The sequence below is a fragment of the Schistocerca nitens genome, chromosome 4 (assembly GCF_023898315.1).
Source record: "Schistocerca nitens isolate TAMUIC-IGC-003100 chromosome 4, iqSchNite1.1, whole genome shotgun sequence".
Taxonomy (NCBI): domain Eukaryota; kingdom Metazoa; phylum Arthropoda; class Insecta; order Orthoptera; family Acrididae; genus Schistocerca; species Schistocerca nitens.
In genome coordinates this window covers 222,547,165-222,559,707 of record NC_064617.1, presented here as the reverse complement: position 1 = coordinate 222,559,707, position 12,543 = coordinate 222,547,165, and the positions used below count along the sequence as shown (strand labels likewise).

General features: G+C 41.2%; 1 protein-coding gene across 1 annotated transcript in view; it reads right to left on the bottom strand.

Annotated features, from left to right (window-relative positions):
• LOC126252221 (dynein beta chain, ciliary) overlaps window positions 1-12,543 on the bottom strand; it is a 769,797-nt gene that overhangs the window by 104,514 nt on the left and 652,740 nt on the right. The window contains exon 69 of the mRNA XM_049953092.1: window positions 2,470-2,637. Within this exon, the coding sequence (XP_049809049.1) occupies window positions 2,470-2,637 (168 nt within the window). The remainder of the gene's footprint in view (window positions 1-2,469; window positions 2,638-12,543) is intronic.

The following is a 12,543-nucleotide window of genomic DNA, read 5'->3' as shown; positions in this document are numbered from 1 at the left end:
AGTGGTGGGTATCTTTGATATGTGAGGCTTTTCCAACATCCTCCAGACTCCAAACCCACTACTTCATTCCTCGTATGCCTTACTAACTTTATCCTAACCAGCAACTACTTCTCATTTGATGGGAAGGTATATAAATAAACAAATCCATGGCAGAGCCATGGGCACCCACATGGCACCTTCCTATTCCAACCTTTTAATGGGCCATCTAAAGGAGACTTTCCTAGCCTCCCAAAATACCAAACGCCTAGTCTGGTTCAAGTTCAGTGATGATACCTTCATTATCTGGACTTGGGGCCAAGACACCCTATCTTTGTTTCTTCACAATCTCAACACCTTCTCCCCCATCTGCTTCATGTCAGCCTCCTCAACCCATTGTGCCACCTTCGTAGATGTTGACCTCCTCTTCTTGATGGCACCATCTGCACCCCTGTCCACATTAAACCCACCAACCACCAACAGTACCTGCATTTTAACAACTGCCATTCGTTTCACACCAAAACATCGCACCCCTATATCCTGGCTACCTGGGGGTGGTGTATCTGCAGTGGCAAAAACAAAGGCAAAGGTCCCGAGTTCGAGTCTCGGTCTGGTACACAATTTTAATCCATCAGGAAGTTTCAAAAACTCCCTTGTTCAGTATGCTGGGGGTCTCACAAAGGCCTTCACAGACAAGCACTATTCCCCATACATAGTCTCCAAACAGATCTCCTGCACCATTTCAACCTCACACCCACAATCCTCCCACCACCCCCAAGAACCAGCCACAAAGGAGTGTCCCCTTCATCACCCAGTACCACCCAGGACTGGAACCACTGAACCACATCCTCCGCCAGGGCTTTGATTACTTATCATTGTGCCCTGAAATGAAGGCACTACTAAAGTGGTGTTCTGTCACCACAACATCCACAACATCCTAGTCCATCCCTACACCACTCCCAGTCCCAACCTCTTGCCACAAGGATCATATCCATGTTGAAGACCCAGGTGGAAAACCTGCCCAATCCACCCACCCAGCACTAACTGTCACAGGTTTGTCCTACCCCATCAGGGGATGGGCCACCTATGAAAACAGCCATGCCATTTACAAGCTCTGCTGCAATCATTGCACAGCTTTTGATACTGATATGACTACCAACTAGCTGCCCACCAGGATGAACGACCCCTGCCAATCTGTGGCCAAGAGCAATGTAGACCACACTGTGGTACAACATGCATCTGAACATAAATATTTGATTTCAGTGGTTGCTTCACTACTCAAGCCATGTGGATGATTGCTTCCACCACCAGCTTTTCTGAATTGTGCAGATCAGAGTTATCCCTACAACACATTCTCCATTCCCGTAATTATCCTGGCCTCAACTTCGGTAACATATTGCCCCACACTCTTCACCCAACAGTTTCCATCCCTTCTGCCTATCATCTCCTTCCCAGTCTCATCTCCCACTATGTTTATTTGCAACCCTTGGCCAATGCAAACGACTGTCTTTTCCCACTCCTCTCCTTTTTTTTTCTCCACCTCCCTGCCTCACAACCTCCTGACACTGTGTCTGTTGGCAGTCTAGTACCTGCACACTCCACAAGACAGTGTTTGTCTTTCTTCCCATCCATACACCATTATCCCTTCCCCTTCCCCACCCCTTCCAGATTGCTGCTTGCATCCCATATGATGTTGCATTCTGGCCCAAGGTGCTGGAGTTGGTGGTCATGTGTGCTTGAGGTGTACTTGCTTGTGTATGTGTGTGCGCGAATGGTGTGTGTTCGTGTGTCTCTTTTACAGATGAATGCAGTGGCCAAAATCTATATGTGAGTGTCTTTAAATTGTACCTGCCTGCAACTTGATGTGTCTTCTTTACAGTAAGGAGCAATCTGTCTTTGCCTATGTTGTTGACAAACTACATATTTATATGATGATACCATCCCACAATTTTACTGCTGTCTGTGTAGCACAAACAATACTTCAGTCTGGAAATATTTATATTTTCTTGTATTTTACTCAATTATTGGTTTAAATTTTTAAGATTTTGATGTTCTGGAATACTGTCACTGTGATTTGCAGCTATAATGTAAAATGTTGAAACACTTGTTCTCTGATGTAAAAAAATGGCCACCATGAAACACATGAATAAATAAATAAATAAATAGAAGTACTTAGATACATCTCTCAATGAAATTAATCAATTTTTGAAAATATAATTTAATTGCATAGATAAAAAATCTGCTCACCAAGTGATGGCAGGAGAACACACACGTAAAGGTATTAAAATCTTCAAGTTTTCAATGCCAGGGCTCTTTCTTTCTTTCCCTTCAACCCCGCTACCAGAAGAAGGAGCTAGTAGCTCTAACAGCTTGCAAATTTCATCAAAATCTTTATATGTGTGTTCTCCTGCCACTGCTTGGTGAGTAGATTTTTTTTACCTATCCAATTATATCAGATACATCTCTGATATCATACAGTTCACTGAAACTTACATCATAGCATATGTCATTCGGTCTGGGCGAAATGCACGCATCATGCTCAGTCGCTGCAAGGCAGTCTTATTTTTCCACTCTTGTGGAAACTTCTCTCTCTCAGGACACTCTGACTCAATTAACTTCTTCCATCTTTTAGGATTAGTTTCAATGTCACGATCCAGATTTCTGAAAATACAGTTAACACTGTTGTCCATTCAAAGATGTGTCTCAAACACTAATGATTATCATATTGTAACATTACATGCTTTATATTGCAGATGTTGAGTATTTTATTTAGTAATGGTATCATATTAACTTCTACAAACAAGACACTTTATTAAATTTTAACAAGCAAAACATGAGGCAGCATTCATGAAGATGCAACATATTTTGAACAAAATTTTTAGCAGCTGCTTCTGTGGAGTGTCTGTCAGACAGAGTGAAGATTTTAAAAAATAACACAGTTAATGGTAATGTATTGTTCTGAACAGAAGATGTAATAAAATTGCCTAAAGAAAAGGCAAGTGTGCTACAGTCCAATGTATTTTCAGTACCATAACATCTAATGTTAGTGCATATAACAAAGTAATATTAGTACAGAGACAGTGAGCTAAATTTATCTATACACACTTCTACAAAAGACTGAATACAGCAACATTTACTATCCATATTGCTGCTTTGATCAGTGATAAGGACAAAACCAAAGCTGTATGCTTGGGATATAACCCCATTGAACCACATCTTATGGCATAATATTCAACGGCAACCAACCAGATGCAAGAAAGATATTTACCATACAAAAGTGAGAGATCAGTGTCATGTGTGGATCCCACATGAGGGGTTTATGTATAAACTTATTCAAACATCTGACCACGCTCACAGTGACACTGCAGTACAGTCTTTCTATAATCTCTTTTGATGCCAAGAATTTTAGATTGTACAAAATGGACAATGTACATGCAACCATTCAATCAGGGTGAAGTGAAATTTGCGCACTCGGGCTTCGCAGCATGACTCCTCACATGCCAGTGATAGAAAAAAATATCTCTCACAAAATTTTGTCCGGCGAGTACATCTGGCAGAAAAAGGATGTTAAAGAGTGGCAATCTGGCAACGCTATAACCACTTGTCCCGTGAGTACTTCTGTCAGCATTTATTTGTTGCGCTGTACAGTTGGTGCAGTGGATAGAGTTTTGGGTTAGCATGCATGAGGTCAAGGGTTCGATCTTGGGTTGAGGTGCATTTTTTTATTTGCTAATTTCATTCTGACATTTCATACAGCGTTTCTTAGGTCACATATATCCTAAATTTACAAAATTTTGTAACGCCGAACATAACAAATACGTGGTTAGGCAGATAAGAAATAGACAGTTGAAACAAATGGCCGGTCATAGGACAGAATAACTACAAAATCAATACCTGTTTTGAGATGCTAAAGACGATAGCACAGTACAATAACACAACATCTACTTGTCATTTATACTACATGTAATATGAGCATTCAGATGTCGCACATTAGCAACCAGTGACAATAATAATGTCCATATTAATGACTGCATGACCTTCACAACAGAATACGTTGTCCTCAGAACAACAGATGCTCAGAGTGACCTCCCTGCATGTCCAAACATTGTGCAACCCACCAGATCATACAGCTCTGGACTCTTCGCAACAAAGCTGCATCCACAGTTACAAGAGCAACATGAACATGCGCTACCAATTCTTCCACATTTGGCAGAGTAGAATACACATGTTCCTTCAAGTGTCCACACAGGAAGAAATCCAGGCGATTTATATCACGTGAATGCGGTAGCCATCCAACTGGACCTCCATGTCCAAATACTATCGCACATTAATTCCAGACTGTGGAGGTGTACCATCATGTTGGAATCATATCCTCTGGCAAACATGTAGTGGAACATCATCCAGCGCATCAGACAGATAGTTTGAGAGGAATGCATGATACCTTCATGCAGTCAACCAGTCAGGCAACATGTAGGGGCCCAAACACCTGTCGCCCAATATTACGGCCCAGATGTTGATACCATACGAACTTGATATCCACAGTCACGGGTGATGTGGGGTTAACCTCACACCAATGGTGGGCATTGTGCATATTGAAGACACCCTCATGAGTGAATGCTGCTTCATCCGACCATATTATGGTGTTCACGAAGTCATCGTTGGCTTCCTGTTGTTGTTGGAACCATTCACAGAATTACATTTGCTGATGGCGATCTGCAGGATGGAGGTATTGCGTGAAAGCATGCTTGTGCAGCACATTAACAACCATGTGTTGTGAGACACGCAGCTGCCTTGCTATGCTACGTGTAGTTCACTGAGGTTCTTGGTGTATGACCTCCAGAATAGCTTCCTCAGTAGCTGGAGTAATGCAAGTCCGTGGACGACCTCTGTCATGCGATGGTGAAGGAGAGAATCTGAGACCCGAAGGTGCACCTCCAGATGACAAAACACATTTTTATTTGGATGGCATCAACGAGGATGTCTAGCGGCATATTCACGAGCGGCAACACCAGCCTGATTATCAGATACACCAAGGACCAGAAGCATATCCACATACACTCCTGGAAATGGAAAAAAGAACACATTGACACCGGTGTGTCAGACCTACCATACTTGCTCCGGACACTGCGAGAGGGCTGTACAAGCAATGATCACACGCATGGCACAGCGGACACACCAGGACCCACGATGTTGGCCGTCGAATGGCGCTAGCTGCGCAGCATTTGTGCACCACCGCCGTCAGTATCAGCCAGTTTGCCATGGCATACAGAGCTCCATCGCAGTCTTTAACACTGGTAGCATGCCGCGACAGCGTGGACGTGAACCGTATGTGCAGTTGACGGACTTTGAGCGAGGGCGTATAGTGGGCATGCGGGAGGCCGGGTGGACGTACCGCCGAATTGCTCAACACGTGGGGCGTGAGGTCTCCACAGTACATCGATGTTGTCGCCAGTGGTCGGCGGAAGGTGCACGTGCCCGTCGACCTGGGACCGGACCGCAGCGACGCACAGATGCACGCCAAGACCGTAGGATCCTACGCAGTGCCGTAGGGGACCGCACCGCCACTTCCCAGCAAATTAGGGACACTGTTGCTCCTGGGGTATCGGCGAGGACCATTCGCAACCGTCTCCATGAAGCTGGGCTATGGTCCCGCACACCGTTAGGCTGTCTTCCGCTCACGCCCCAACATCGTGCAGCCCGCCTCCAGTGGTGTCGCGACAGGCGTGAATGGAGGGACGAATGGAGACGTGTCGTCTTCAGCGATGAGAGTCGCTTCTGCCTTGGTGCCAATGATGGTCGTATGCGTGTTTGGCGCCGTGCAGGTGAGCGCCACAATCAGGACTGCATACGACCGAGGCACACAGGGCCAACACCCGGCATCATGGTGTGGGGAGCGATCTCCTACACTGGCCCTACACCACTGGTGATCGTCGAGGGGACACTGAATAGTGCACGGTACATCCAAACCGTCATCGAACCCATCGTTCTACCATTCCTAGACTGGCAAGGGAACTTGCTGTTCCAACAGGACAATGCACGTCCGCATGTATCCCGTGCCACCCAACGTGCTCTAGAAGGTGTAAGTCAACTACCCTGGCCAGCAATTTCTCCGGATCTGTCCCACATTGAGCATGTTTGGGACTCGATGAAGCGTCGTCTCACGCGGTCTGCACGTCCAGCACGAACGCTGGTCCAACTGAGGCGCCAGGTGGAAATGGCATGGCAAGCCGTTCCACAGGACTACATCCAGCATCTCTACGATCGTCTCCATGGGAGAATAGCAGCCTGCATTGCTGCGAAAGGTGGATATACACTGTACTAGTGCCGACATTGTGCATGCTCTGTTGCCTGTGTGTATGTGCCTGTGGTTCTGTCAGTGTGATCATGTGATGTATCTGACCCCAGGAATGTGTCAATAAAGTTTCCCCTTCCTGGGACAATGAATTCACGATGTTCTTATTTCAATTTCCAGGAGTGTAATCATCGTTTGTGTATGCGTTTATCTACTAGCAACATATTATAGAATTTTATATCAAAATGCAAAACCTCATTCTAAACCCTATCTGGGACACTTTGTATGGAAATTATTTTTACATACATTATTGTGGTTGTGAATATCACAGTTCATCCCATAACAGCTTTTACTATTAACCACAAATACCATACCAAAGGAAGTAAATGGCCTGGAATTCCCGAAGTCCCTCAAGAGGCTTCTACCAGGTGTTTGGTTATCAGTTTTAAATAATATGCATACCACAGTTATGTAGAACAAAAACTTTCTTGATCTTAGCGTCATTGTGACAGAAGTACATGGCATAGGGCGGTACTGAGTAAATGTATGCTAGGTGTCTAGTCTGCAAATTATTACAATGAGAGAAAATTGTAAGTAAAAAGCTTGCAGAATTGAGTTTTTGATTAACTTATTCAAATTCCAGTACCACCTCAGTTTCTTATCTATCAGCATGTCCAGGAATGTCACACACAAAGTTTCATGTGGTTTGCAATAACTGACCTCTACTTCTGTTAGTTGTAAGCCATTTTTATGCATTTGTAATTGCATAATATTAAGTCTTTGTGAGAAAAATCAATTTATGTTCTTGGAAACGTGACAGGTAATGCTACAGGGTAATATTTCTAGCTTAGTTCTAGAAGAACCGATTCCATATGTTTCTTTCTCTGTACAGAATCTTTTAAGGAAGATATACTTAACTTACCGTTAGAAAGATCGTTCAATATTTTGGTTTAAGTTCGTTTCTTAAAGATGGAAATGAATCTGTAATTAGAGCTCACTTGCTTATTTCCACTTTTATACATTGATGTTACTACCACATACTTCGATATTTCAGGAAATACGGCTTGACTCATTGAATGATTACAAAATAATTTAAATAATGGTTCATCCAGTTAGTACAAGATTTTGATGTTTTTTTTTTTTAATACCAGAACACCTACTTTCTTCAGTGACTGAATGCTTTTTGTCATATCTTTAAAAGTTGATTTGGCAAAACTGGTATCTGCTTGTGGAGTATTCAATGCCTGCACAAAAATATAAAGTTCATACATGAGACTGAAAACAATGGTACCTTGCCATTTCTGGATGTGGAAGTATACAGAGCTGCCGAAGGTAAACTGGGACACAAACTGCACAGGAAACCAATGCACACTAAATGGTACCTGCATGTGGAGAGCCACCACCACCCAGCTCAAAAGTATTCTGTGCTGCATGCGTTAACTGTCTGAGCCTACCGGATAAGCGATGAAAATAACATCAAAGAGGAATTAAAGGAGCTACAACACACATTTTGTGCCAATGGCTATGATGACAACATCATAAGAAAGGTAGCTAAAACCAAAGGGAGCAGAACACAAGAAGAAGGCAAACAAGAGAAGCTTCCACTTGTACACTTACCGTATGTAAAAGGGGTCAGTGAATGGCTAGACAACATCCTCCGCCGACGAGGTTTCAAACCAATTTTTCCAAGCAGTCACAGGATCCATGAAATGATAGGTTCCACCAAGGATGTAGTCAACAATCTTAACATTACAGGTGTTTGTGAACTACGATGTGAGTGCGGTGCTCTCTACATAGGAGAAACAATGAGACCTGTCAGCTTACGAGTAGCAGAACATGAACACTATGTACGATTACAACAACATAATAAATTGGCGATAGCAGAACACTACTGTGACTGTGGACAACCTATCAGGTTCCAGAAAGCCCGAGTACTGGCAAAAAAATTGTGGATGCAAGAACGCAAAATATGGGAGGCGATCGAAATTATTAAGCAGCCTGACAACATCAACAGAGAAGATGGCTATAAACTCCCAGCATCCTAGTTTCTGGCCATCCCAGTCCAACGGGCCACGAGCAGTCGCGGGGCAGAATCTACATTGGACATGGACGTATCTGCACAAGCAGCTGTAGAGCAACTGTCAGTCCACTTCTGCGCACACCAGGAGGAAAACTTGCCGACCAGAAGCCAAACACTGATTGGTGGACAGCTACCAATCGTTCACGACATGGACATCCACAAATAGCCTCTTTCCTTCCATCTTCCCTTATGTCATGACTACCCAACCATATTAGAGGGCCAATTAAAAGTTTTACAACAGTGATGTCAGACATCGATAGTCTGTAATAAATAGAAGGACCTATTCCTATGCAAAACCAGTTGTGCCCTGAGGAAGGCCATTGCAATTTGGCCAAAACGTCAGTTTTAGTTTATTATTGATGTTAGTTTTTAGCAATGACACGGCATAATACCCAGAAGAATTTTAATCACTATGACACCGGTTGCAGAAACCTATGTTCTTATACTTAATGCCTATCCAAGTGCCAGTACATCCAGTGGATCTGCTTTTTATGGTACTTTTTTTTCGCTGTTTTAGTCCACTGTTAGGAAGAATACATCAACTTTTATGACAAATGGTGTGAATTCATCATCATATGTTTTACTGTTACTGCCATCTAATACTTTAGTATTTTATCCCTTATTGATTTGATTCATGTGCCTAATAATGCTCCTTTCTACCTTTGCTTTATTTTTCGATTTTTTGTGTGCATAATTTTTGTTTTTGTGATTACATGGTAAATAACTTTGCAGTATTGCTGGTAGTACACCTTAAGGTCTTGATCAGAGCAAGTCCTTTGCAATAAATAAAACTCTGTTTCTAGCACAAAATACTTTAATCTCAGAGATTAGCCATCCCTTCTCTTGGATAACACTGTAATTGCCTCTGACCCATTGTAAAGACTATTTATATTCATAGTGTTGTAAAAATATTATTAGGAAATGATTAAATTTCTCACCTACCATGTACCCTTGATAAATATCTTTCCATTTTTCATCTTGTAAATTCTCCCTGAAATGTGTAGCTCAGTCAGCATTTACAATTCTGTGAAATTTTACTTTTCTCCTCTTAGCTAAACCGGATTTTTGGAGGTGATTTACTGCTTCTATTTGACCTATTTGAACAGTTTGCTTCAGAGGTAACTTCTATTTAGGTGTTAGCAAGTATTTCTGGAAGTATTTGTCTCATGTGTTGTCTTATATGGATGTGAAACACAGATAATAAATAGTACATACTAGAAGGGAATAAAAATTTTTAAAACATAGTACTGCATAAGGATGCCGAGGATTTGGTGGATAGATCAGATAACTAACAAAGAGATACTGAACTGACCTAAGTAAATCCTAGCTTAATCGGACACATGCTGAGGCATCAACAAATAGTTACTTTAATAATGGAGGAAAATCTGTGTAAGTGGGGGGTGTACAATCAAAACGGTAGGAGGAGAAGATAACTCAACACAGCAAAGAGTTTCAAATGATGTAAGCTTCAGGAGGTATGCAGAGATGAAGAGATAGACTAACACAGTGAGTTGCTCCAACCAGACTTCAGGCTGAAGGGTGCAACAACAATATGTCTATTTGATGAAAAACAGTTGGATTCAAAACTGAGCAATCATTGATGCAGTCTGTCTTTCTGTTCTCAATGAGAATGCTACTGTAAAGAACAAAGTAAATCTGGGCAACATTAACTCGAACTGCCCTCAAGTACAGTAGAAGATGAAGTCAATACTACAATTTACAAACACAATCACTAGTTAATTATTCTTACTGAGTCTTATCAGTATTCTCTAACTGTTTTATAAAATTTACATTTCCTGTTGGGGGACTGTACACTGTCATAACCAGAACTCTGTATGTTTCCAAGTCTCTTATTGAAGTGTGGCAGTCAAAGGTCTGTTCAATGCAGTATTCATTTAGGCTTGTGGATGCAGATACATTTTCTATGTATATAGTGACTACCCTTCCCTTATACTGTCCCTGTCTGTTTCCATCTATGTGCATCACTTGATTTTTGTGATTTTAAAGTTGTGTTCCATTACACATAGCACCTCTGTAAATATACCTTCAGATGTTTCATTGTAATGTTCTGCTATGAGAAGCTAATCTTTCATATTTAACAACCCATGCACCTGCTCTCTTTTTGTTACCTGCTGCTACTATGTTTACAGATATTCATCAGTCATGTCTTTCAGAAACATTTGCTCTGTAACAGGCTTAGTGAAAAATGTTAAAAATCACATGGATTGAACAGGCAGTACCGCAGTTGCACTGAATGCTTCTAAAACTTAGTGATACAATAATCTCTTTTCAGAAATATCCAGCTGTGTACATCATCAATCAGATGGCTCCATCTATGGTGGAGCCATGTGAGGGATGATATACAAATCATACTTATGTGTATTCATCCCAACCTAGAGAGTAAATTCTGAAGTTGTGAATTTACATGTTTGACAGAATGCTTTACCCCCGCAGTGCAAAAACCACTACATGACCTTTTTATCAAGGTGTTTTATCAGAGAGACTAAATCACATGTGATATCACTGAGCCCTGCAATAGTAGATTCTTAGGTTTTCATATGGATTTTCATATACACAGAGAGTTCCACATGGCAGGCATTGAAAAGAAACATGTTAATAGTCATGTGACAATAAAATGAGTTGGACAAAAGTTTTATGGTTCCAAAAGTTCTACTTCCTATGCTCCGACAATATCCTTTATTCCAGAAGTGCTCATCCAGCAAGCTACACAGCAGACTTTCTGTGATGTTTGGAACACAGGAGAGTTAGAAATGAAGCTGTGATGTCATGTCATGAGTCACGGCTGCAGTGCTTAGTGGTGAGAGCACTTTGAGCACTGCCTGTGAATTGCATGGTTCTTGGTTTGAGTTCCAGTCACCACACAATTTAATCCACCAGGAAGTTTTAACAGGTAAAGGTATATCAATATGGAGCTCAACAATCTTTACATTTGGAAGTGTTACAGGATCCCTGGAAGACAATTTTAAAGCTTAGACAACAAACATTGCACCTTTAACTGAAGGTCATTGTAACTGTATTCATACCAGACTAATGCAAGTCAAAATGGCACCAGGACAAGTATAACTTTTTTATTGAATAAAATGACCAAATAGTACATGGCTGTATGCAGGTAGCAAACATTTTAATGGTCACTTCCTGAGTGTAAGCAGAGAAATGGAAGAAGCATTGCACTGCATGTAACAAGCAGTCCCACAAACAACAAATCAGTTTTGTAACAGTCCAATTATTTAATGTTAATTTAAGAAAAAAGTTACTCCATTTTATTTCCATACTCACTCGTCTTCTGGACTGATAAGAAAATGCTTGGTGCATGTTTGCTAGAATCTACACAGTACACAAAACAGGACAGAATACTGTTGCAGAAGCAAAAAAAAAAAAAAAAAAAAAAAAACATACCATATTTAATACAATCAAAATCCCTAAGATTGGCATAGTTTTGCAGCAGCTTGAAATTTAGTGCAGATGTCAATGTGAGATGCTTTTAATAACTTCCACATAGGAACTCAAAAACTGACAGAAAATACAAAGAGATTTTGGTCATATTTAAAGTTCACTGCACAACAGTCATGACAATTTTACCAATGAAAGTGCCACTAAAGTGGAGTTACTAAATACTATTGTCTAAAATTCATTCATCAAAGAATGATAAAGAAAACATTTCAGAATTTGAATCAAGAACTCCTGACAACATGAGTAACTTAGAAGTAGATATCCTCAGTGTAGAAAGCCACTCAAATCACTTGATAAAGGCAACTTTTCTGCTGCAGATTGTATACCAATTAGATTCCTTTCAGAGTATGCTGATGTAATAGCTCCATGTCTAGCAAACACATCTCGGCAAAAGATCTGTTCTTGAAGGCTGGAAAGTTGCACAGTTGACATGGATACTCCAGAAAGAAAATAGGAGTAATCCATTGAATTACAGATCCATATCACTGACATTGATTTTCAGCAGGATTTTGGAACATGTACTATGACTGAACATTATGAATTACCTAGAAGTAAAAATCTATTGACATGCAGTCAGCACAGATTCAGAAAATATCATTCTTGTACAACACAACTCGCTCTTTATTCTTATGGAGTAATGAGTGCTATTGACAAAAGGTCTCAAACAGATTCCATATTTCTGGATTTCCAGAAGGTTTTTCATGCCATTCCTCATAAGTGCCTT